The 25976-nt window shown below is 41.5% G+C and overlaps 1 protein-coding gene across 2 annotated transcripts in view; it reads right to left on the bottom strand.

The window, feature by feature from the left end:
* The window catches only part of dscama (Down syndrome cell adhesion molecule a), a 90326-nt gene that overhangs the window by 12758 nt on the left and 51592 nt on the right, over positions 1–25976 (bottom strand). For both annotated transcript variants that reach the window (XM_046410238.1, XM_046410239.1), the window contains exons 4-18: positions 20794–20940; positions 19566–19844; positions 19099–19374; positions 18469–18765; positions 16852–17127; positions 15369–15647; positions 14838–14957; positions 13451–13630; positions 4981–5177; positions 4466–4562; positions 4200–4328; positions 3783–3950; positions 3101–3171; positions 1832–2075; positions 1268–1414 (exon numbers count right to left, since the gene is read on the bottom strand). In XM_046410238.1, the coding sequence (XP_046266194.1) occupies positions 1268–1414; positions 1832–2075; positions 3101–3171; positions 3783–3950; positions 4200–4328; positions 4466–4562; positions 4981–5177; positions 13451–13630; positions 14838–14957; positions 15369–15647; positions 16852–17127; positions 18469–18765; positions 19099–19374; positions 19566–19844; positions 20794–20940 (2907 nt within the window). The remainder of the gene's footprint in view (positions 1–1267; positions 1415–1831; positions 2076–3100; positions 3172–3782; positions 3951–4199; positions 4329–4465; positions 4563–4980; positions 5178–13450; positions 13631–14837; positions 14958–15368; positions 15648–16851; positions 17128–18468; positions 18766–19098; positions 19375–19565; positions 19845–20793; positions 20941–25976) is intronic.

The following is a 25976-nucleotide window of genomic DNA, read 5'->3' as shown; positions in this document are numbered from 1 at the left end:
TATCCCTGTGACTATACTATAGCTGGATTCATTATGTAAACACAGCACTGCACAGTTTTTAGCTCACAAACTTTTACATTCTGCAGAGATCACAGACACACATCCAGACTTGGACCTCAGCCACCTCAGCCGGTCAGCAAACAGAACGTGCTTAATGTAAGGAAATCAAAGAATTGATGTTTCAGTTTGACCCAACTGATAACTCCACTGGTCTGTGTGGTCTGTTTCCTGCATGTATTAGTAATAAAATAATGACTGAATTTCTGGTCTGCCTTTTAAAACACATCTTCTTCCTCATATCTTTCTCTTGCTGATACACATATTCGATTTTGCTTTTGATACCAGATGTGAACCCAAGGAGGTGGGTATCAAACTGGCATTCCAGTGTTCAACAGAGGACCTACCTCACGAGGCAAATCCACCTACAAATGTACTGGGAAAGCAACATGTTCTTACTAATGCACTTCTTATTTTTTCCTTTTTTTATCCATTATTTCTTTATTTATGTTGTAGTTTCAATGACTGGCTTCACTGTTTCTGTTTTATTCTCCAAAACACACTGTGTGTCATCTTGGAATCTAATAAATAACGAAAAGCAAATTTGTTTCCTTTCTAATGAAACATTTGCATTGCTGTTTTTTTTAAGTGTTTAAATCCAGCCTTATTTATTTTGCCGCTGGTCGTCTTTGCTGGTGCATTGCAGCAAACACGTTAATCTGTGGCATTGCATGAACCCATTGGTGGGACTGCATACTGTGTCGCCTGCATGTGCTCGTGCACGTGTGTCCTCGTGCACATTCATGAGATAATCAAACAGGGACTCAATGAAAAACAGCTCCATCTCGCTACTAGAGGTCAAAAGCTCCACCGGGGATGTTTAATCATGCATGTCATGAACAGCTGAGCGACAAATATTTTGATGTACAGTATACTGCTTGTTTATAACTGCTTGTTCTGTTTTGTGATGTTTATTTGACAGTGCCTCATGAACATCAAAGTCAGATCATTGCTCTGTTGCACTGAATTTACTTTGTGCTATCAGTATCTTGCGTGGATCTTTTATCTGAACATTGTGGCCAGAAAACCTGCAGTGAGCCTCAAGAACACTTCAATTTCCTGTTAAAAATACAATCAAGCAGCTTTTCTTGATGACAAGGGGAGATTCCTGGGGAGTATGGAAAGCATTTCTGCTTTTGTAAAATTCCTGTATATACAGTTTTTCTATGTCAGTGTGTGTGTGTGTGTGTATACAGATATGAATGTGTACCTCCATCAGGCAGGTTGGCCCAGTAGATGACCCTAAAGCCCAGCAGATTGCCATTCAGAGCATCTTTGGGAGGGGTCAGCCAGGACAGAGAGATGACCTCTGGAGACGTGGCAGTGGCCTGGACGTTCTCTGGAGGACGACTGGGCACTGAGGGAGAAGAGTAAGAAGACAGATTATGAAGAGCTCTCTGAGTGCAAACTGTACACCTGACCCCATGTGGCAGCACCCTCTGGTCTCCACTAGGTTGTGATATATCCTCACAAATCTGCTGTTTGCCTCTTTGGGAACAACATTACTCCTGTTAGAGCACAGTGCTAAAATTAATCCAGATTTATTAAACATAGTACATCTAATAACTTTTAAGAGTTCTTTCTGGTTTATGCCATTACTGTTTACTTTTAGCGAATGCGTTTTTATTATGTCGTATCAGATTATTATATATACCAATGTGTAAACATATTACCAATGTTTTCTTGACATTGTTTTATTCTGGATATTCTGTCCACCATCACAACTTCACTGAGTTGCGTATCATATTCCAGCTGAACGTCCGTCCTGTCTTACCGTCCTCCAGTGTGGTAGCAGCCACCTCCGTGGAGGAGGGCCCTGTCCCAGCGCTGTTGCTGGCTTGCACCACAACTCCATACTGGGTGAACTTCTTCAGGTTGTCCAGCACCAGGTTTTCTGCATTATCCCCTGTTGTCTCCACACTGATCACACTGAACTGGTAGTTTCCACCAGAGCTGTATTCCCTGTAGCCCACCTGGTAGCCCCGAATGGCTCCGTTCTGGAGGTGCTTCTTGGGTGGCTGGCAAAGGAAGGACAGGGGTTATTTGAGACAATAACGGTGAGGGTCTCTGCTCTTTTCTATCACAGCAGAGGTGCCACATTTCACATTTGTTTCACACTTCTATCTACCATATCAAATGACTAATGATGGAACAACACTTCACTTAAGTGCCTTCTCTACCCAAGACAGCCAGAGTCCAGGTTAGGTATCCTCTTGTGGTTTTCATCTATGTCTCTGATGACATTTGGCACTAAGACATCTTAGGTAATGGAATCATACGTGGACACCTCAGCATGATTTAGGAATGAATTCGGACGCAATACTGGTTGACAGGACACAGAAATGGGGAGGTTTGCATGGTGCCTGTCAACTTTTGTAGGATTTGTGTATGAACAGCATTCTAACCCTCATATAACAAGAATTAATCGAAAGTACCACAGCTGGCACTGCACACCGCAGCCAACACAGTTGTTTCCTTTAGCTGCACGGCTGAGAGAAAATCTGCAACTGCCACAAGTTTCCCATGTTCAAACAAAATCAGAGAAAGCAAAATGTGATTGAAAGTTATCATGTGAGGCGAATATTAAATACATTATGTGCCACGTGTGAAATGAATACATCTCCCTTCGATCACACAATCTGACAAACTGGTAAACAAAACCCATGGTTTAACAAGGATAAAAAATCTGTGCCACTGAGGGAAATAAATCACCTAGATCAGCAGAAATGAAAATAAAGACTGATAATGGCCATAAATACTGCAGCCACACTGTTCTTTTAACCGTTTTATTATTCAGGAACAGCCAACTGAGTACAAATACTGTTTTCCTGGGATACACTGCTTTACATTCATAAAGTAATACAAAGTCACACCTTCAAACAGCTTCAATCTTCCACTGCTAGCTACTGAGCAGGTTAAATGTTGTCACATCAGTCCTTAAGCCACAAGCCGAAACCTGAGCTCTGTTATCCCTGATTGTACCTATTTGATACATACTCACTTCATGGAAAAATCTTTAACCCACAGGGTTGGATTAACTTACCCGCCAAGTGACTCGAATGCTCTGAGAGGAGAGGGCTTCCAGCTGCACGTCCTGAGGTGGTCCATCAGGAGCTGAGATCATATCACCCACACGCACATATTATGAAACTGTACACTGTATCAACGACAGCTGTCTCAAACGTCTTTAAAATGCTACTGAAAACAACACTGTTCTGTCCCTCTAAACAAAGGTCATGTCTGAGTCTGGATTTTAACAAGTGTGATGATTTTTCTATCCGTGGCTGCTAACAGTGAGGAGTGCTTTGTGGGGGACGGCAAAGATGGGAGATGAAAAGATGGAGGGGGGGGGGGGTCTAATTTGCAGAACAGGTCCAGCATCAGTCTATTGACCGTAGTGTGACATTTACCAGTGAGGCCGCTAATTGAAAAGTTCTGCTTTTAGTGCAGGGTCAGCATGTGTTCAATAATGCAACAATGCCAATGGTGCTGATGTCACTGAGCTGTTAATGAATTGACTCCGTCAGCCAATTACAATCTTTTGCCTCTTGACTGTTACCTTTCTTATTGGTTTACTTACTCTGATTTGTTAACAGTAGTAATATTTGCACACTTGAAAATAAGAGTTAAAATCGTGTATCAGTCCAGAACACAACACAAAGTATATATATGTTAGGTGTGTGGGTAAAGAAAGTAAAACTCATCCTCCATCAGTGCATTCTCACCTGCTTCATCAGTGGTGATGGTGAGCTCGTTGCTGGCCTCGCTCTTGCCAATCAGATTCTTGGCGAACATCCGGATGTTGTAGGTGGAGGAGGGGTGCAGGTCGATGATGGTGGCCTGGTTGAGCTGTGGTGAGACATCTTTGGTCTTCTGAGCGGTATCCCAGGAGGCTGTAGAGGAGAGAGGGTGAGGTTTATTGCGGTTGCTGAAGTCAGGGGAGAGGTCAAACCTAGCTAAGTGCTTTGGGACAGACTTTACTACATTAAAGCACTGACACAAAGTGAATGTTGGCATAATTCATCAACAAAAACACATGGTTCTCTACAAGCTTTCAAATTTTAACTAATAAAAAATTTGAAATATATGTTTTGCTCAGAATATGATCACCTAATTTTAGACATAAATGTCTTTTCTTGTACCTGACTTGTTCTTGCTCTCAATATCAAAGCCTGTGATTGGGCTGTTGCCATCAAAACCCATAGTCCAACGCAGAGCAATGGTCCTGTCCTTCACCTCTCTGATCTCCACCTCTGGGGGGTCTGGGGGCTCTGCAAGCCACAGAGTTGACAAACACTTAGTTATTTTAGCGTTTCTGAAATGAAGGTAAAATCTGCCCTAAAGGTAAAATCTGGTGTGAAGGTTGAAAGGTGTCATCACAGAGCAGCTGAAGTGGGTGCAGCTATACCTTGCACTGTTAGCTGTATGATTCCTCTGTCTTCACCAAAGGAGTTGATGGCATGGCAGGAGAAGAAGCCAGAGTCCTCCCTCACTGTGGGCATGATCTGGGGAATGCACAGGAATGAGAAGAGTATAATAATATGAGAGTATGATAATATGTAGGTGGATTTCCACTGATCCACTGATGTTAAAAAAAATTCCAATGCCAATATCAGATATTTTTATTTTTTATGGCAATGCTTTTACTTTTGTTTATGGTTTCCACAAGCTTTTGGCTTGTGACCCATTAAGTGTCTTCTTGTAAAGATATCATTACTTACTTGGACATTTAAGCCAAAGAGTTTTCATCTCAAATTGTGCCATTAGAACTATTTTATACAGTATTTAATAAGAAAAAAACAAAAAAGCAGAAAAAACAGTGAGAATACATAAAACAAAATCTTTAAGTATGCTGTGGCTTATACACAAAAGATCCAACAGATGGCTCTAACTTTTACACTTCCAAGTAGCACAGCCTCCTACCTGCAGGGTGGAGATGACTTCATCGCCCACCTCCTTGACAGAGACCACATAGCGGCTGGTCTCGGGGTTGATGATGCGTTCCTCCTTCTCCCAGCGTACCATGATGGGTTTCTCACCGTGGGCCGTGCAGCTCATCTTCTTCTCTTCACCCTGCGTGGCCAGAGTGGTGTTCGGGTAGGACATGATCATGGCAGGAACTGGTGTGGAAACAAGGTGGAGAAAAAGAGAAATGTATCTTGTTACATTTATTTTCTAGGCCATAATTGATTGGAATAATAACTGATGTATTCTTCTATCCCAGACACACATTTCTCTGCTTCAGTTTACTTTAGATGGAACCAACATCTGCAGAGCCCCAAAGTGGTTTACATTAAATAAATAATTTATGATATTATAAAATACGTAATCATATATATAAAAGAGTCTTTTAGGGAGCGCCAAATTGACAGCTATCTCAATGCCAAAGTAATTCTTCATCAATCAATGACAAAGAGCAGCTGCAAATAAACACACTTCAAACACATTAAAAGACATCTTCTTTATTTAGCTTAGTGTTAACCTGCCAGCTAACTAGCTAGGCAGGTTCGTGAGCTTATTAGACATCAGAGTGAAAAGACAGCAGTTAGTCACCCCTGCATTTGGCATTTGCTGCCAAAGATGTTCCCTAGAGAAAGACAGACGCTTTAGTTAAGATCTTAAACATAAACGTCTTTCTATTTTGCTGTAGTCAACAGGAGCTATCTAGTTAGCTGGCTTGTTAACGATAAAAGCAGACAGCATGCGATTGGTTGAAAAACGAGAGGCAACTGTGCCATTATGAAAAAACAGGCCACTGAAAAGGGACTTTTTGAAGTGAATTCCTAGAACGAAACAACCATCAATAAAAGTCAAAAAGGATCAGAATCACTAAAGTACAGAAGCTAATAGTTCTGTTACATATGACATCATTATGCTGCATGTGGATTTAACATCACTGTGCTACTAGTTAGGTTATGTATGCTGAACAATCAAAAAGCAGTGCTGATCTGCTGCATCTTAATAAGCACATGATAATCCATCATGTGCTTATTAAGATGCAGGATGTCTAATTGCTTTTTTCCAAAATAACTAACAACTAACATTTTTCATAGCTCCTATGCTTACATAGCAAACTTGTTTACATTATGTAGTCAAAGTATCCAGAGAACAAACAGCTTCCCTTTAATGTTGTGTTAAAGGTTACAACAGCTTTGGCGTGTATCTTGCATCTGAGGGTCCTAAATGGTACACTGATGCTCTAACAACACTCTGAAGACACAACACTGTACGCACACTAACGACATACATGCCTCATTACACCCACAGCAGAGGGTGTAACAACCCTCTGCTCCCAGTTGCTTCAACATACTCACACCCACACACACACAACCTGGTGTGCAAAGACAAATGTGTGAGATCACTCTTGCAAACACACACACACACAAAGCATGACCTCAGTGATGTGATGAGAAGTGTCAGGCAAGAGGTTGCAAACATTTAAGCCTCATCTCTAATTCACTCTGCAGCCATTTGGGGCTCGGCTATGGGAAAGAACGGTGATTTATTTTGCATGATAAGTATGAATTTTTTGTGAGAGACATTTGGAAAAGTGAGGGGTAAAAAAATAACAGCTCAGGCTTTATTTAAACGTTATCGTTTTAGTAAACGGCCACTTTCATTTTGCCGTGTAAGAGGCTCAGAGGTGGCACAGAGTGATGCTGTCTGCACTCCTGGCAGAGTGGGATACTGAATATTAGAATATTAGAAATGGTGATATTTGACATTCATCGTGTGTTATTTTATGAAAAAAAACATCTCACCTCAGATGAGAACAATTTTGAGCATAAAAAACTGAGGACATGAACTAACTGAACTGAAATCACCTGTGAGAGTCTTGTTCTGGGGACTGGAAAATTCAGCTCTTTAGTTGGGAGAAGAGTAAAAATGTACTAATTCTGACTGAAACGCAACACTGGTACGTTGTGTTTCTTGAAAGAATGAAATTGTAGAAAAAGTGAAAGATCCACATTTGAGAGACAGCTGTGATAACAATACATGAATACAAGGCAGCAATACATTTTATTTTTTTTTTTTTACCTTTTCAAGGTCGTACTGATGCATGCTAGATATACAGATGAATTAAAGTTACAAAAATTGAAATCTCAAATTTCTGTACTGACAAAGCACATTTTAGAGAGAGCTATCCTCTATTCAACCGTAAAGGAATTATAATTATTTTTTCCTGCGACAGTTACTGACATTGGTTCACAGAAAATCATTTTTGCACTTCTGCATTTAATTTCATGCAATTTTTTGATCAAACTTGTCACTTCAACGCATGAGCCATTCAACAGCTCTGCCGTCGTGAACATTAAACTAAACGTATTTTTCAACAAGACATTTGAGATTAATGTCAAATAAAGCAGAGACACAAAAGCAAACAAATGCCCAACAGTGCGAGTGCATCCGCAACATTAGGAGGGCTCAGAGATGAGGCACATGCAATTTGCTCTCTGTGTCTGAGTGTGTTTGTACATGCATCAGCTCATGTCTATGTATGTATGCATGTGTGTGTGTGCGTGTGTGTGTTTGTGTGTTCCAAGCAGCCCAGCTGAGCCAGCCCTGAGGCAGGCTTTGTGGCTCTGTAATTGTTGTGTTGATGTATTTCTTTAATATCCCTGAGAATTATGGTAACAGGACTGGAGGGAGGAGTGAAGAGGGAAAGGAAGACAAAGGCAAGAGTCCACTGTGTCATTAGGCATCAGTTGCCCTGATATCTAATTCAGCATTGAAGACAACACACAGCAAACTCACAGGGTTGATTCGTCAGACATAAAAAGAAGTGATTTCACTTTAAGTTCTTTATTACAGTGCATCATTCACCGTGAATCATCTCTAGTTCAGCCTGCCAATGGAATCTTTCTTTATGTGTTGCACCGTGTTATTAATAACTTGCTGCATGCACAATGACGGGATGAAAAATCTAGATTTCTAAGACATACTGACAGGTTCAAATGAAGCATAAATAGATGACTAAATAATGCTCATTGTCCTTCACACACAGATATACAGAAAGAACACCGCTCCTCTTTAGAAACCAATAAGATGTGATGTGTTTATTAGGAAGAGGGAAGATGATGACAGGAAACAGTGTGCAGCACTCCCAAATATGTTTTTTTTTAAGATTATGCTTAGAAATCAAATACTTTCTGTGAATAGTAACACAAATAAAGAAGAAAGAAAACATCAGTTTTCACATTGCAAAATCAAAGAATAACAGGCAGAGTGTGTAGTGTGCCTCTACTGCACAGTACAATGTGTCTTTTATGTGGAGGTGAGGAGAGCCCTGTTCCTCCACAGCAACCCAGAGGGCAGTGATGATACGCTTAAGCCTGCAGGGGATTGTGGGGGATAGGCTGGCTGCTGATAGGCTACTCCCGAGAGACAAAAGCCCCCCTCTCCCTCCCTTCTCCCAGGCTCCCTTTCACCTGGCCAGGTTACCATGCCAACCAGCATCGGACAGTCTCTCCTCTCCACTCCTCTCCCCACCTCGCCTCCCTCCTCTCTTTCCTCTTTCCTCCTTCCTCATCTCTCTCTCTCTCTCTCTCTCTCTCTCTCTCTAGTCTCTACTCTTAGAAAAAGGGCCATTTCTAGTAGCCAGGAATAGAACATGGACCTGCCATTGATTTTCACAGGAGTATGATGATGATTACACAATCACACCCCGAATGTCGCAATGCAGGGCCAAAAAAAAAAAAAAAGAAAAAAAAAGAAAAAGAAAAAGAAAAAAGAGAGATACAAATAGGAAATGTGTCTAGTGTCTCTAACTGGTGGTGTTAGTGATGTGGAAAACAGAATTAGCCAAATGGAGGAGTCAGGAGAATTATAGTAACACATAATTATAGCGGAATGGCTACTTCAGTGTGAGGCTATTCATTCATGATCAAAGACAGAAAGCAGTGAGACCATCTCTGAGGTTCAATGAGATGTGAGAGGTGTTGTATGGGATAACATTTGTTTCAGAGGCATCATCTGAGCCAGATTAATTTTTATTAACATAAAGGGAAAGAAAATGACTGACAATGATGATTATTCATAACTGTTTATTTAAAGTTAATGGAGTGTCCTTTCTGTGGCTTTCTGTTGCTGAAGACTCTCTGGGTGGGACTATTTTTCTTGATTGTCTCATGAAGCATTGTGACATTAGCAAGACATTAGCTACATAGTTTTTCCTGTGTTTATTATAAGTACGTATAACTGTCTCCTTATAGCACTTTAGTGGATTTCTGGTGTTGTCAAAGATGTATCCAATAAAGTTTCTAACATTTTTTTATGCAATGAAAATTTTTAATTAAAAAAAAAACCCCTCTAGTGTGTTATTTTCTCTGCAGATGAGCTGGCTTCATCACCAATGTCGAGAGCACTGGGATGCTAGTCTACATTTCACCCCATGCTGTGTCACTGCTGGCCAGTGTGAGCCACAGGGCACCCTGGCTCAACGAGCTGGGATGCATATAGCTCCCTGCCCTGGAGGCACACTGTAAGTGGGCGCTGGGGAAGAGATGGCGTGGATGGGAGGGGGTTGGGGGGTGGGGGCTCTGTGGCAAAAGCTCAAAGATGACTGGTTCACTGGCTGCCTGCAATGTACTGAAATAATTCCCTTAGCTGCACAATTGGCTTGGACATGAAGCATGATACCAAATGTATGTCTGCAGACAGGGCGGAGGTGGGAGGGAGAGGGCTTTGATGCAGATGAGTAAATAAGATGAAAGAAACAGAGATCAGAGGAAGAGGGGACTTCCTTATGGTTGTCTGAAGGACACTGTGCTTAGTGACCACAAGACCATTTTCCACTTCTCTCCTGTGAAGCCTCATTAAGTGCTCTGCCCTCATCACCGTGTCTGCCGACATTATGATGTCTAATAGGCTTGATTGGTCTTAATTGGCCCTGATAAACATTGAGTGGCTGTTGACTGACTCTGATAGCATCCACTGTGGATTGGTAATGAATTGACTGAATTGCATGTGTTTTGGAGGTAGGGATGCTTGACTGGAAACGGCATAAAAATCACTTGTCTAAGCCTCCACCTGTAACCAGTGCCATGACAGAACAAAAACTGATTACTACCCCTGTAAAAATTCTTATGAAAAAAAAAAAAATATAAACACAAGTGCAACTACGCTCACACTTACACATGCAGACATACACATACACTTCATCCTGGTGCAGCAAGTGCAAACAATTTCTACTGGCTGTTAGTGCAGTGGCTTTGTTCATACAGGATGATGCATGGTGTATTATGACGAGACATTAGCCTATGCACAGACACTCATAACAATGAAAGTGCCAAGCTAGGACATCACAATGGCTGCAATTCATTTCCTGGGGAGTCCACCACAATAGCCTGGCAGAGCAGGATCTATCTAAACCACTGCATTAGCCGCCTGGTCCATTAGTCTTTTGTAATGACTGCACTGTATCTGTGCCTTTACGTTATGTCTTTGCATTAATGTGTGCAGTGCTTTGTGTGCAAACATCTGTCTTTGTGTGTGCTTATGAACTTGTTTGTTCACCTGTGTCACATATATGAGCTGGCAGCATCTTCACCAGCCGTGTGTCTATACCATACATCTCAGAGTTTCTGACTGAATCTATTGATTTTTCACTGCTTGTTTACTGATACATCAAGCCACACTTGGACAGCCAATAATACACAGCGAAGATCATACTATCCATCACGTGAGTACTTCAGCATGCGTCAGCTTGTGTGCCTCCCTAATTGGCTCCTAAGCCTCTTAAGTAGTTGCCACTGCTCAAGTGGTGTAGGTCGGCCTAGATAATCAACATAAAAACAGCACAGAGTGTACAGAACATCACAGTGTCCAACATTACTGAGCATTACACCCTCAGATGTTATGGTGGACTGCACAGGCTCAACGCCGTGCCTATTAAGCACATGGACAGGCTTTAAGGGTTAATGAGCTAGTTGTCTGCACGGCACACACATTCACACAGACACAGAAGACAGGATGAGGTGTGGCTCCCATGGTGCCCAGGGAGATTCAGGTTACTACAGAGAGCAACAAGACACAAATCAGGACAGAACAACCATCACAACAACATCCTGACACTTCAGGGACAGAGCATGGACCTGAGGGACTGTTGGCATGCACACACACACACAAAGCCCGTAAGTTGAAGATCAATAATCTCTTGTATATACATATATATATCTAAAAAAAACAACAACAACACAGATCTCGCTGTGTGTTTTTGCATGATCACATGACACCAAGGGTCCGGCTCATACAGACGTGCGACACGCACATCACAGCTACCTCCACAGTGTAACCACAAATAAAGGTGGAGAATTGTTTGTACTGCCAAAAACTGTATGTTCTCATAAAGTAAATGTGTTATGTCTGCCTCTGCAAGAATTTTGGTGCAGTCCCAGAATTTTGATGGCTGGCCATTCTGAGCAGGGTACAGAGACACTTTTTGCTCCCCACTTGTTGTAGCTGTCGATGAGGTTTGCATTTTCTTTGACAAATCAACAGTGGAATACTACCTCTGAGTGTTCAGTCACCCTTAGTACCGTGCAGCGCTCTGACAGACACCAGTAAGCTCCTTCTATATGGTGATTTTATGTGAAATCCGATATTCATATTGGCCTGCAGACCTTTTATGATGTTGTCATGATCTTTTATAAATCTGTAAAATAAAAAAAAAAAGCTAACATGGTGCATATAATCTATTTGCATTCTACATTATCTTTTAAAAATAAATAAATGAACAAAATGAAATGAAGATGCTTGCTTTTACAGTTGAGAACTGAAGAACATAATTAGTGAGAAACTTTTCCTCCAGTCAAAGGCAATGATTTAGCAAAATTTGAGAACATCATACCATCCAACAGTGAAGGTACCAGAGTCTTACAAAACAACAGAGGAACATATTTAAAGATATGTAACTGTAAATCACAAAGGCACAAGGGACCGTGCTGAGAGTTGGTGCCCCTGTGTCTCTCTGCATGGAGCATGGAGTCAGACAGGAAGGGTCATGAGTGGTAGCCTATTTGGCTATGGCTGGCAGACAGTCTGCGGGGAGTACTCTGTGCTCTGGCTTCATAAGAGCCACAGGGGCATAAGCCTCGTCCAGCAGTGATCAAAATGAGCACCCAGCCACAGTGGACTAGCTGGAGACCACACGTGCAAATCTCCAAGCACAAGCCCAAACTCCGAGAAATTAGTATTTTTGTGGAATATATAGTACTTGTGACATTGCGTTGTATTGCCACAGAAGGAGTATGTAGACTGTGAAGTTCATGCTTTTAGCAACTCTCTCTTTGGGAAGCTACGGTGAATCATGCATTAGGCTTTCATTGTTTATTAAATGTTCTTTCAAATGGAAAAGGGGAGTATTCTCACTAAAAAAAAATATATTATTACTACAAAAACTGATCTTAACCTCTCTTTTAACTAATAAGCAAACACTGAAATGTGTCAGGATTCAAAGAATTGACAAGCAACTCTGCATAAGATATTCATTTCTTCATGTATCACATATGATCTGGTTGATTGGTTAAGCCTGCAAAAAGGAAAATCCAAATCTGTGCTGTACGTATATATGAGCATGATGGGTGTTAGCTCCACTCCTTTAATAATGTCACTGGTAATCAGGACATGATCACTTAACAAATATAGCACTGGTTAGATGGAGACACACATACTCTAAGCCAGAAATCATACATAGAGTTTATGTCTGTATCTCTTGTAAACAAACAAAAAAAGGGATAAACTATCTAGAGTGGAGTCAAGAAAATATGTAGCAATGGGAGAGGAGGATGAAAGAAAAGAGAGAAGACAGACAGACGCAGAGGGGAAATGAACATGGATAACCTATTCCAACTGCAGCCCCCTTTTCCTCCGTCCCTCAGCCCTCTTTTCCACATGGCAGCGCCTGTCTGCATGCAGAATTCAGGGCTTAATGGAGGGGAGTTAAGTCCTTGGCCACACAGCGGATAAATGCTGTACTTTCTCCAAGAGATGTGGTGGCAGTGGCTGTGTGCGTTGCTTTCGTGGGATTCATTCAGGCAGAAAGCACAGAGCAAGCACCATGACGGCATCTTGCTGGTGGCCTGACTGTCACAGACAAAGCCAATTCCAGTTCAACTCACTTAACCTTTGTACTTTAGCGTTAACTTTTTACTTTGAAGTTACCACCAGCGCTGAGTACAGCCACAGCAAGAAAAAGAAGAGTCGACTAGATAAAATCTGTGTCTAATAATTGTTTGCATAAAGACCATAAAAGAAGAAACTACATAAATATTGTACATACAGTACCCATCCCTAAATGCAGTTATTCTAATGCATACATTACTGTCTACAGTACCTTAGAAGCAAATTTTACATTTACTTTCCAAGCTTTTAGATGTTTTCCCACAAGACTTACTTTTGACATTGAGATACATGGACTTGCTGACATCAGCTCCAACATCGTTGCTGACTCTACAGAGGTAGAAGCCACTGTCTTCTTCCAGCACATGCTTAATGAACAGAGAGCCATTGACCAGCACCTCGATCCGAAAGCCTGAGTTGAGGGCAATGGGTTTGAACTGAGGGACCCCGGCACCTGTCAGAGAACACAGAGTGTTAAGGATTGGACTACATACAATGTTACTGCCCGATCAGCAGTAACATACAATGTTACTGCCCGATCAGAGAAATGTCTGAAAGCTACTGAGACTCAAATCTTATTATAATATGTCTGCTGTAAAAGGGGTGGTGCATTATCTTGATATGACCTTATCAGATATGCCAACATACCTATAAAAGATGGTCTCTGAGACGTTAAGTTGTTGCTGAAGAATAACATTGGAAGCAGGCCATATCATGTTGGCATGCCTCAGCTCAACAAGTCCAAATGCTATCTATCAATTCAAGATGTTCAGTTAACGCCACTCAACTCCAAGCAGAATGTGTGCGTTTAACCTATGTGGATAATAATTTACGTTGGTGGTGTCACAATGGTTGAGGGAGAAGGAAGCTGGAGCAAAGATTTACGTGCTATTTTTCCCTTTAATTACTAGTCATTGGTCTTCGTCAACAAATTCTTCAAAGGCCGCATGCATCTCATCTCACTTGTCTTCTCCTACCACTGAATGTAATGAGTCATCTTACCAACTAAAAAGTTTGCCTTTCAATACAATAGACAAATATATAATAAAATGTAATGTTATGATTACAACACAAACATTATCAGGAACCTGCAACAAATGAAGCTAGGGTGAATAGCAAATAAGCATAAGTAAGCAATGCCATAACTGATAAGAACGAAAGCACCTGACATTCATTTGAATAGCAATCCTTCTTGTTATGACGCAGCTGCAATGGGGTAATGCAACTGTAGTAGTTTCATAATTTTCCATGTATTTCTTACTTCCAGGGAAATAAAAAGCTCTTCCTTCAACTGCTGTTGTTTCTCATCTCACAGTACTTGTTTAGGCTTCAGGTGGGTGTTATTATGCATTCAACCTCGAGGCTGTGGACATTATGTGATGCTGTGTTGGCATTCGCAAAAAGATCAACTACAGCAGAGAATGAATTTGCCGAAGGACAGCCCCCCCCCCCCCCCCCAAAAAAAAAACAAACCAAAAAAAAATGAAAATCTTACTATATAGTTCAGCATGATTGTCAAAAGAAAAGACGGGCAATGTGCCTAGTTAAAGGTCTTTGAAAACTTGTGAAACACTTTGAAAACAGTTGATAAGATTTGTGTTCGTGTAGGCCACATGCACATACAGTATACAGGATACAGGTGTGTCATGTTGTGCGTTTACCTTTAGAGTACTCCCACTGGATGGTAGGAACAGGATAGCCTTCAGCTGAGCAGTTTAGTATCACTGCCTTTCCATAGATGCCATCCTGGTCCTTAGGTTGCACCACAAATTTGGGAGGAACTGAAAGTCAAGAACCATTACATTGCATTTATTCATTTAAATTCAAATGTGTGTCAACTACTCACTGAATGAAAGTTCTCAAGAAATCTCTCATCTACAACTCAGTCTGAGGGACACAGATTTTTTTACTGTATTCAGGACATATCAGGTCAAAATCAAGGATCAATATTAAGATAAAAACTGGTTGAATGACTTCCAGTTATTTAAAGTTCTGATATTGACTCTATATCTCAATATCTTAACTGTCACCAGCATTCACTCTGCTTTCTCCCTAAAACTTTTGACAGTAAATGACTTTGACAGAGGGAGCTTTGCTTGTATTTTACACGATTCTTCAGTGAAATCACATCCTTACCCTTCCTTCTTTTCTCCTCATCACTGTCACCCCACTTCTCTCACCCCCCCACTCACCTCGGACAATGAGCTGGCTCTGGTGTTCTACTGCGGCAGCCTGGTTGCGTGCGATGCAGGTGTAGTTGCCGTTGTGCATCAGTGTGAGATTGGAGATACGTAGGGAGCTAGTAAAGTCTATGTTGTCTATGGTAACACCAAGGCTTGCTGGGATTGGCCGACCATCCTTCTGCCAGGTGATGAAGACAGGCTGGTCACCTGACATGACCACGCAAGGGATGAAGACTCGCTGGCCGATGGAAAACCGAGGGAATTCAAATGGGTGGATGGTAGGTGGGACTAGGGAAGAGACAATTCAGATTTATTTTAAAATCAATAAAACTTCACCACAACAGTTTATTCTACATAAATATAATTTAGATGCAATGAAAGCAAATGTCACATTTCATGTGCATATAAAAACAACAGGTTTATATACATCACGGCTGAGCACTCTCATAGCAACTCATTAGTCACAATTCTCTCTTTAACAACTTATTCCCAGTATTGTCATATATTATGTTGTGATTTTTCAGAAATGAGAGAAATATTTTATCACCCCAATGTAGAGCGGCTGAATTCTCTCTCAACCAACATGCATATAACATCTCTCTTACTCTCTTTTGCTCTCTGGGGACACTGTAGCCATCGTGAGAACCAAATGCTTTGGAAAATTAATGATTTAAAATAGCATTGGAATAAGCGGCACTTCAGCGCTTATTTAATTCACAACAAAATAGGCATAATAGGCTCCTGGGGATTCCCTCTCGGCAGTGGCGGAATGCTAAGCAGACGAGAGGCAAATTAGCCGAGGCGGTATGGCGGCATAGCTTTGTCTACGATGTGTGATTTCCCTCTCGTACACTCCTTAGCACGTCAAGACCCGCCAGAGACAGAGAGGGAAGGCAGGCGGGGGAGGGTTGAGCCCACCCGACATTTCAAATTATGCAGCGTCATTGAAGAAAGAGAGCCATCTGAGGTTATCATCATCTGGCTCAGCTCAGCGCTGCTGCATATTCAGATGAGCCCCAGATAAGCTGGCCAGGATGATGGAGATGGTGCTTTGCTATCAGTGATGTGAGTGTGTTTTTGTTGTGGTTTGCGATATCTAAATATACCTCTGCATATCTAAGTTTTCTGCCACAAGGAAAGGTAGATACTAAGGTGATGCTTTAATGTATCTTCAAATGTAATGTACAGCATGTATGCCAAATGGAAAGACACAGGGTCAGCATGCAGACTGATAAAGTGATTCTGTCTTGGTGTCCAGAGAATGAGAGATTAATGATGGAGTACACGTGAATTTACTCAACAAATACTGGGGTATAATACAGTATGTACATCTCAAACAAATGGCTTCAATTGCTTATTTGACACTTGAAATTGGTAACAATCCTTATGCAACTAGATCTTTTTTTGCTACATTTTTAAATATAAAGTACAGACTTTCTTTCCAGTGTTGTCACGAACGGTAACTGGGGACAGATAGGATTGAGGTTCATACCTTTCACAGTAACATAGACACTCTGGTGTGTGGAAAGCTGTGGCTGCACCAGCACGTTACATGTATACTCTCCTTCATCCACATCCTTCTGCACATCAAACAGCTTCAGGGTGCCATTGTTCTCGAAGGCCCGCTGGCGGTGGTTGTATGGCAGTAAATTGGAGTCCTTGTACCACTTGATAGAGTAGTACGGGTAGCCAATGACACGGCAGTGGATGTACATGTCCCGGCCAGCGATGGCAGTGAGGTTTTTCATTGGTCTGATGCTGGCAGGCCCTTGAAGGACACATTGGAGAGACAACTCTCTTAAAATGATTTTGAGGCAGGGGGGTGGCATAAAAGATAGCTGGGCTGTGTTGTGTGTGTTTTCTAGACACCACAAAGTTTACATGTCTTGATTCAATCTGATAGCTAGAAATCAAAACATTGCAAAGATTTATTTTGAAGTTTTGGACCGCCTGACTAAGACGTCTTTATAGTCACCGAAAGAAAGAAGAAACTCAACGTATGGGAAAGCAGGTTCAGAATTATTACCAGTGGGCCCATTCTGCTCTGCTTCCTTCATATCAAATGTGCTTTTTGCCTTGTCAGAACTTGGAACTGTGTACCCTTCTATTTGAGCCTGTAGTGAATATTACCTTTTGCTCCAACCTCTCTGGTGCCTGTGATTGCCTCTGACAAGCATTAGAGTGGAATGTTCCCTTTCTCCACTCATGAAGCTATTATCAAAACCATTACTCATGGTGCTGGCTTTCGCGCACACTTGTGAAAAACCAACAGAATAACCAATAGGATTCCATAGCTCTGTGTCTATCAGGAAAATGGACTATTAGGCTTCTCTTTAAAGCGCTGTAGAAGACAGTTTAACTAGGCTCTATAGTCTACTTTGAGCACAAGCATATCCTGGGTTGCTACTCTCTTTAGCACGATTAAGGAGCCAACGATGTGAGAAACAGTCATTACATTTTCTCTGCAGTGGCACCTGTGGAGATTTATCTTCATTGCTTGGCTGCATCCGGCATCCATGGACCCTCGCTTAAGGGCTAGAGAATCGCCCTATTTAGCCTTCCAACATGCAAGAATGAACACAATCAAATTAAACCAATCAGTGTACAGAAAGTACCCTTCTCTCTCTATAGCACAGAAATATTAATAACCTTGCGCCGAGCTCAGAAAGCTTGAGCACCCCAGTATTACGACTACATGACAACAGCAACCCAGCCAACCATGTCCCTGTAGAGAGCAGATAGCGCTACAGTTATACACTGCAGCTACCAGTAAATCACCCTAATAGTGACCCAATATAAGGCTATCAGCAGGTGTTGGGTAGAAAGCAGGGCATAAGAAATGTTAATGCTGACACCGGTGACTGATTATAGGAGGTGCTATTGCAGGAGGCTGTCCTGTTCTCAAGCTACAAAATCAGTTTTCCAAATATGAGAGACACCAGCAAAAATAACTAAATAAAAATGAAAACCCTTTTGACAAACTTAGTCAGGCATTCTTTCAACATCTGCACATCCAGGCGCTTTAAATATATGTAGAAAAACAGAATAAATCAAGACATGCTGATGTGTATATGTGATGGCGTGTTGGAAGAGTTGATCTGACAAGCACCTCTTACGTTTATTCGCGCCTGGTAGGAAACAGTCCCGGCCGAGTTGTTGCAGATGCAGCGGTACACCCCTCCGTCGGGCACTTGGGTCTGGCTGATGTTGAGGTGGCTGACCACGTGGCCCTCTGTGTTGGTGTAGTGGGAGATGCGGTGACGGCTGTCCCTTACCACTGGCTCATCGTCAAGAGTCCACGTTACCCGCGGCTCCGGTGTGCCCTTCACCGTGCACGACAGCGACACAAACTCATTGATGTTGTAGACCTTCTCACTGAATGAGGCCAGAATCTTGGGGGTACCATCTGCACAGTAGAAAAGGAGATGCACAGGGCGAGGTACATTTTGTTACACTATGCTAAATATCATCTCAATAAGTCATCAGATGAAATCATTATTGAGAATCTATTCAGAATGAAGACTAACTTGTTTTTTCATTACAATACTTTCATGTCTGCTGTATAAAAAGCAGAATAAGATTGTGAAGTTAACAAGTATCTCTCAGAAAACCTTGTTAAGAAAAACTGTACTACAGCACTCACCACCACATACATCAATATTACATCTACATTTGAACATAAACGCACAGACACAGTTTTTTTTTTATAAAGTACTGCATGTTAACTATGAAATCTGACCTTCCAGTATGACTTGAACAAAGTCTTGTGCGGACATCTTGCCATGCCTGGCGAAGCACTGATAGGCTCCCCCATCACTCTTGGCCATACCAGCCATGACCAGATTCTCCCTGTTTTGGCCTGTCATGCGAACGCTGTTACTCGGGTAGATGAGCTCCCCGTTGCGGTACCAGGACAACTGGTACTCCTCTGAGCCAGTTACGCTGCAGGACAGTGAAACCTGGCTTCCCACGCTGCCCTTCACCTTCCGCGGGCTCACCACCACCTTCAGGGGCTCTGTAGGTCAGGGAAGTAAGAGTTCAGTGTTTAAGAGAACCTTGAAAATTTGGTCATATTTAATTTCTGCAGTTTTACCAAGCTGACATCAGGATTAAAAATGTTGAAATTGAAATTTAAAGCATCTTCAGATTCCTAGCACTGATTAAAAACCATCACTAATGACTTACCTACAGTATGTGTGCACTGACCTTTTACCTGCAGCCTGCCAACCACCTCAGCATTGCCATATCCATTCCACACCTCACACACATATGTTCCCGTGTCGCTAGGCTGGGCTCTCTCTATCAGCAGACCTGTCACACTCTGTCTGAAGCGTGTGTCAGGCTCCAGCGGCCGGTTGTCCTTAAGCCAGCGGTATTTGGGTGCGGGGTGACCAGAAGCCTTGCAGGGCAACTCCACTCGATGAGACGACATCACCTCTCGTCGCTCAAAGCTGTCCAGGATGTGGGGCGCTGAGTTGGTGGGGTCTGCATGGAGGAAACAGAGTATAGTAAGGGGTGTGCCTTTTTTTGCTGTTCGACCACTTCTGAACGATTTCCAGTCCAAAGTTCTGATACATACCATGAAACACATTGAGTTTGTTACACATGTCAACAGTACATGCTGTGCGTGTCTAATGTTTTGTGGTTATCATCATGGCTCAATGAGTAAACAGGTACACACTCTTACCATATTCTGAGTTATAAATGTTAAACTATTGAGTACATGTATTGAACTAAAAAATAATATATTTGTAGTGGAGTGAAAGTATAAATTAGCAGAAAATGAAAATATTGGTTACAGAGCTCCTCCATTACTAATAATCTGTATCACCCCCCCCTCAAAAAAAAAACCAAAAAAACAACAACAACAAAAAAAAAAAAACTATATCAGTCATGAGTAAAGTGGTCTTCATGTGGAAACTGTCTCTTTATGGTTTAAGTAAAGGCAGGGCATTTTCTGTCCCGAAGGCAAACGCTCCACACATCTATTGACCTTTACCATATGTCACCCTCTCTTTAGTTTATGTGTCTTTTGCTGTCACTCTGTGTTCTATTCAAATTCTCTAGAACTTTTTCACAAGTACAAATTCATTTCCGTATAGTCCTTCCATGGCCATTTTGCATACACAGATGTTGTTTCTGATACAGAACAACAACAACAACAACAACAACAACAAAAAACAAGAGTTATACTTAAAACTAAACTAAATACAATAAACAAACAAAAAAATACAATCAAATATTAATTAGAGAACAAACATATTATTGTTTTGAGGCATTTTTTATGGTTCACATTACTTTGTTTACTTGTGGTGTATCATCTACAGTTAATAATAAATATCACCCACTTCATAAAGGGTACATAAAGTATAATGTCAGGGTGTGTTGTGATCCCTCAAACTGGGTTCAAATGTTGCCACAATATGACACCTACCTGAGACAATGAGGCGGGCGCTATTGCTTTGTCGGGTCTCTCCTGTGTATCGATGGCGTGTCATACACCTATAGTTGTACAGCCCGTCTTCCATTTGCACATCCAGGATATACAGGGCTCCCGTGGATGTGATGAGAAACCGTGACACTGGAAAAAAAACAAACAGAACCTATTAAGTCAGTGCACATTATTGTTTTATGGTGTAGCTTCAAGCAGCTACAGTACAGGTCAAACAATGAAACCAAAGACATATTTTAAATAATAATAACAGCTGCGTGTTGGTCAATCCGCAGAAACGGTCTTTCAGACTGAACCTTCTTAACAGAGTTGAGAATCCATCATTTCATTAGTCCTCACTGAATCCCCAGTCAGCAGTGAATAGTCACTTTTGTATCACAGAATCACCACTACACACATTCTGAATAATAAAATAACTGAACATTTTGCCTCCTACTGATGACTGCAGACAAATACCACCTTGTTTTGACCCAAACATTGGACCCCCACAGACAATCAGTGTAATCACTAAAATAGCCAGCTGGATGAAATGCACTGTCCCCACATTTTGCATCTGTGTCTGCAACACAGTGTGTGATGTGTGAAAGCAACAAACAAAGGATTAGTTTCCTCAGGATTTCATCACAGGAGGCTACAAATATTATTCTACAGTCATACAGTGTTAGAGGATACTGTGTGTATTCATTCTTATGCACTGGAGTCACTACCTTATACATGCTAAAAGAAGAAAATACAGGAAATCCAATTTTGAAGTCTCTTAGCAAATATTTGCAAGTCGAGTGAGGTACGCAGCTCTATGTGACTGTAGTCACCAAACATCTGCTGCAGCCCATTTAGCTCAGTGCAGCTCTGAGGCGCTGTGACAAGGCTGTGTGTTGTGTAGCAGTGTAACACAGCTCGTTATCATGTAGCTCATCGCTCTCACTCGCTCTCTCTCTCTCTCTCTGGAGGGAAACTCTCTCAGTTTCTTTCTGTGCTTCAGACTAAAGCGCAGGGAGCCGGGGATCACAGAGAGCTTTGATAAGGCATGGCTGCGCAGGTCGGATGTGCTAATATCATGCTGATGTTATGCTAATTTGGGTGAACACATGGAAGTTGAGAGGTAGTCAGTGTTTATGGGGAGTGATGTGTGCTGTAGCCAGTAGCTGCTGGAGTATTTTCATGTCAATGGTGATGGAGAAGCCAGTCTGGGATGGAGATCAAATGCGGCTCCAGTACATTGGGGGATTCTGACAATATTGGTTAAGATATCACAAAGTAGACTCCATGGGGTGTTGAATTACTCTTATTTATTTCTGCCATGGCAGTTTAACACAGATTAATACTGCTGGTACAGGCCCTGTACATTGCATGCTAAAATAATGGGGGAAGCTGTGATCATAGTGTTAAAGGTGTTATCTGCAACAACCCAACAGTATACAATTAATTACTGCAAACATCAAAAAATTATATTTGGTCACTACTGATCTTAAATTTCTGTTTTAATCATACGAAATCTGAACTGCCATGTAGGGGAACAAATCAACTAGTGCAAAGGGAGCTAAATCTTGGATAAGATTAGAAAAGTAATCTGAATTGCAGACTGTGGGTGGAGCATAGGACAGATAGATATACAATGACTTCCAATACGTTTACAGATTATAGTACTGGTACAATAAGAAAGGGATGAATGAGAACAGAGAGAAATGGGGGGAGAAAACAGAGAAGGAGAGGGGGAATAGACAGAGGCGAGTAGTGAGAATGCTATTGTGAGCAAATGATGACCTAGTTGTAAACGACAGACCATAGATTTGATATCCTGAAGGGTCTTTTTGTTGTAGTGTATGACAACCATTGGTAAAATGAGGGGGACACGAGATGTAGTATACACTTACATGTGTGTCTTGTAGGCCTTAATTATATAACTACAAAGACAAGCCACGGAATCATTTTATCAATCAAATGCGAATTTTGTTCATAGCAAATGCAGTTCACTTTCAAGGAAGGAAAGAATTCAGAAAAAGCACGTATCAAAGGAAAAAGGGAGAGCATCACTGCTTTCCCTCTTCCACCCGCTTCTTTCGCTCTGAAAGTTGTCTGGCATCAAAAGTTGACAAGGCAGGCTTACGAATGAGAGGAGCTTTCATTAGAGCAGACTGCCTGTCACTGTGACAAAAGGCCAGGGCTGGGAGAGAGTAGTATGCCTGTGTTGAGAATGCATGCTAAAACTGACACATACACACATGTGTTTACAAGCAATGTGTGCGTGTGGATGTGCATTCCTGTAGTTGTGAGGACAAAAGTCTTTTTTTATACAGTCACACTGTGAGGACCCACCTTACTTATGAGGACAAAATGAAAGTCCCCACAACATAAATCATTAAATATTACGGTAAAGACTTGCTTTAAGGTTAGGTTGACGTTAAGGTAAGGGTTAGAATTAGGCAGTTAATGTTTATTGTTATGCTTATGTGGTGGTAAAACATCCAGGAAATGAATGTAAGTCAATGTAATGCGTGTCTGTGTATGCGTGCCTGCCTCGTGTCCACTAGCAATCGAAGTGTAGAGAACAGAATGTTGAAATAATTGTTCTAATATTAGGGGATTCCACACCTTACAGTTTGCAAACACAGCAGCGCACCTTTCAGCAGGAGGTAAATTAACAAGTGAGTAAAACATTTTTTAGACCACTGCCATGTGAACAGAAGGCTGGTTGGTTGGTATGAATTTAAAATATAAAAAATGTCCAGGGCTTTTGTATTTGATTACATTCTTCACTCTTTGTTAGATTCTATTTCTTTCTGAGAACCGCCTCGTGCTCTCTTCCAACAAACAGAATTGATTGTCTCACACTGAGCTGCAGGCCTACAGTACTGTATTGTATGTGCTTGTCCTTGTAAGCTGAGGGCATTTCTGTGTATTCTCAAACCACTGCAGTTATCTCAAATCCCACTGGCTTGTGTGTCTGCATATTAAAGTCTTAGTGTGCATGAACATATATGTGTCTATGCATGCGTGCATGTGAGTGTGAATGTGTTTATGCAGCACACAGCTGCATAGAGGAATGGTCAATAATAACGATTGAAGGCACTCCACTACGTTTTCCCTGCTTCTCTCTGCTATACCTACTGCATACTAACACCGCCTGAGAGACAGCCTCCACTGTTATTGCGGTTTGTGTGCGTGTGTGTTAACATGATAGATATATGAGCATGTGTCCACACCTGTGTGTATTAGTGTATATTTCTGAAACTATGGCTTCACTTCACCCCAGGTGGCTTGCTGGACCATCAGGACTCTCCTCTTCCCTTCCTCAGCCCAGCCAGCTGCTTTGGCATCAATGGTGCCACAAACACAAGTCTCTTTCTGTGGATCCACACTCAATAGCTTCAATTAATCCCCATATAAGCCAGGCTGGGGCTGCAAGTACACTCCTTGCTCATTCAAACTGAGAGGCCTTATAGTTTTTCACTAAAAAAAGTGCTTGTGAGACATATAACAGTAACAGTGAATCATATGAAAATAATATTGTTGCACTTTTCAACAAGGGCAGTTTGCACTGGTGTGGATGTGTTGTCACTACGCACACAGGTTCATGTGTGACAAGGATGAAAGGCAGATGATTTCCAATAAGGTGGAACACAATGATGCACAATGACACAGTTGAGCACTTTGACCTATGCTTGCTGGGTGAGCATCTGCCTGAAAACAGCTGAAAGAGTTACCTTGGTGGTCTGAGTCATTTCAATATTCTATAATTGAGACAGGAGTGGAGGAAAGATGAGATGGGAGGAGGGAGAGAAGAGATAGAGAGAGCAAGCAGGAGAGAGAGAGAAAATAAAGGATCAAGAGGGAAGAGCACCTCTGGGATACAACCACTCTCTGTCATCTAAAATGACTTACAAATTAGCTTACAGCTAGGCGCTCCCAGTGAAGGCAAAAAAAAGACCCAACTTTCATATGCTAATTCAGATCATGTCTAGGCAGAGCAATTATCAAAAAAAAAAAAAAAAACAGAAAAAGAAAAAGAAAAAATGAAAAAGAATGTCAGCCCCGTCTGTCTGACAGATCTCAACAGGAACCCAGCACCTCTGTCTCTGTTTCTTACACTGTCTGTCTGTTTTCCTCCAATCACATATGCTGTTGCAAAAGCAAGTACTGCACATAACACAATGTAAAGATATTGTGACTTGGAAAAGGAGAACATACACAATCCAGACATTGACCTGAGCATACCTGTGTCTTTGCAGCTCTGTACATACAAAACTCCTCTAAGTATATTTTTTTCAACAATAGAAAACACTGTTAAAAACATGAGGATATATAGGCACAGATCCCGTTTCCACACCTCTGGCTGCTGAGAGTGATCATTTTCGCTTATGACCTTGAACAACCTGCAATCCTGTGACTCTATGGAACTCTGACCTATCAAACTCAACAGTCTGGACGCCACTTACAGGAAACCCATGGAGTCAGCTAAACAATGCAGATAAAAACCGCTTCCTCATCACTCTGCTGGCAGTGTCCCCACTGTGCAACTGTCTTGGAGTGTATTAGCCAGTGGAGTGAGGTCCCTGGAGACAGCTGGGGCCTACAGTGTCACCGTAACCTTGGCCACTCAAAGCTTAAAAGAAAATAAAGATAATCCACGCTGTGTGTACAGACGTACACTAATAATCTGACACCTATCTGCATATAGAACTGATTAAAAAAATCTTTCTGAGGTGGTAAACAAAAAACGACAAGAGAGCATGTGTTGGATGACTATGAGCTTGTGCTTTTCACTTTCCTTTTGAAACTGTGTCCAATGGTGGTCTTTTAATTGAACCCAACAACTGAACATGTATGCCAATTGTGGGCTGGAGGACTATAACTAAGCAATTAAAAAAAACAGTGTTTGTTTTTGCAAATATCTTTACTAAGATGATTAACTTAGTGTATATTTTAGCAAAGGTGTTGCACTGTTGCATTTTCTGTGACAAAAGTTAAACATTTTCCTAAAAACTGTAAGTGTGCATCATCTTTTCAACACAAGACATATTCGGCACTTAGATTTCAGTGATGTCATGATCACAGCACAACGAAAACATAAACACAACTAACTGTGACAGGCAGATGGTAACTGTTAAAATGATTAGGATTACAGTGCCAAATTTAATTCTCATTTAGTAAAATTAAAATTTAGC

The sequence above is a fragment of the Scatophagus argus genome, chromosome 14 (genome assembly GCF_020382885.2).
Source record: "Scatophagus argus isolate fScaArg1 chromosome 14, fScaArg1.pri, whole genome shotgun sequence".
NCBI classification, from domain to species: Eukaryota; Metazoa; Chordata; class Actinopteri; family Scatophagidae; genus Scatophagus; species Scatophagus argus.
This window is presented reverse-complemented; position numbering and strand designations above follow the sequence as displayed.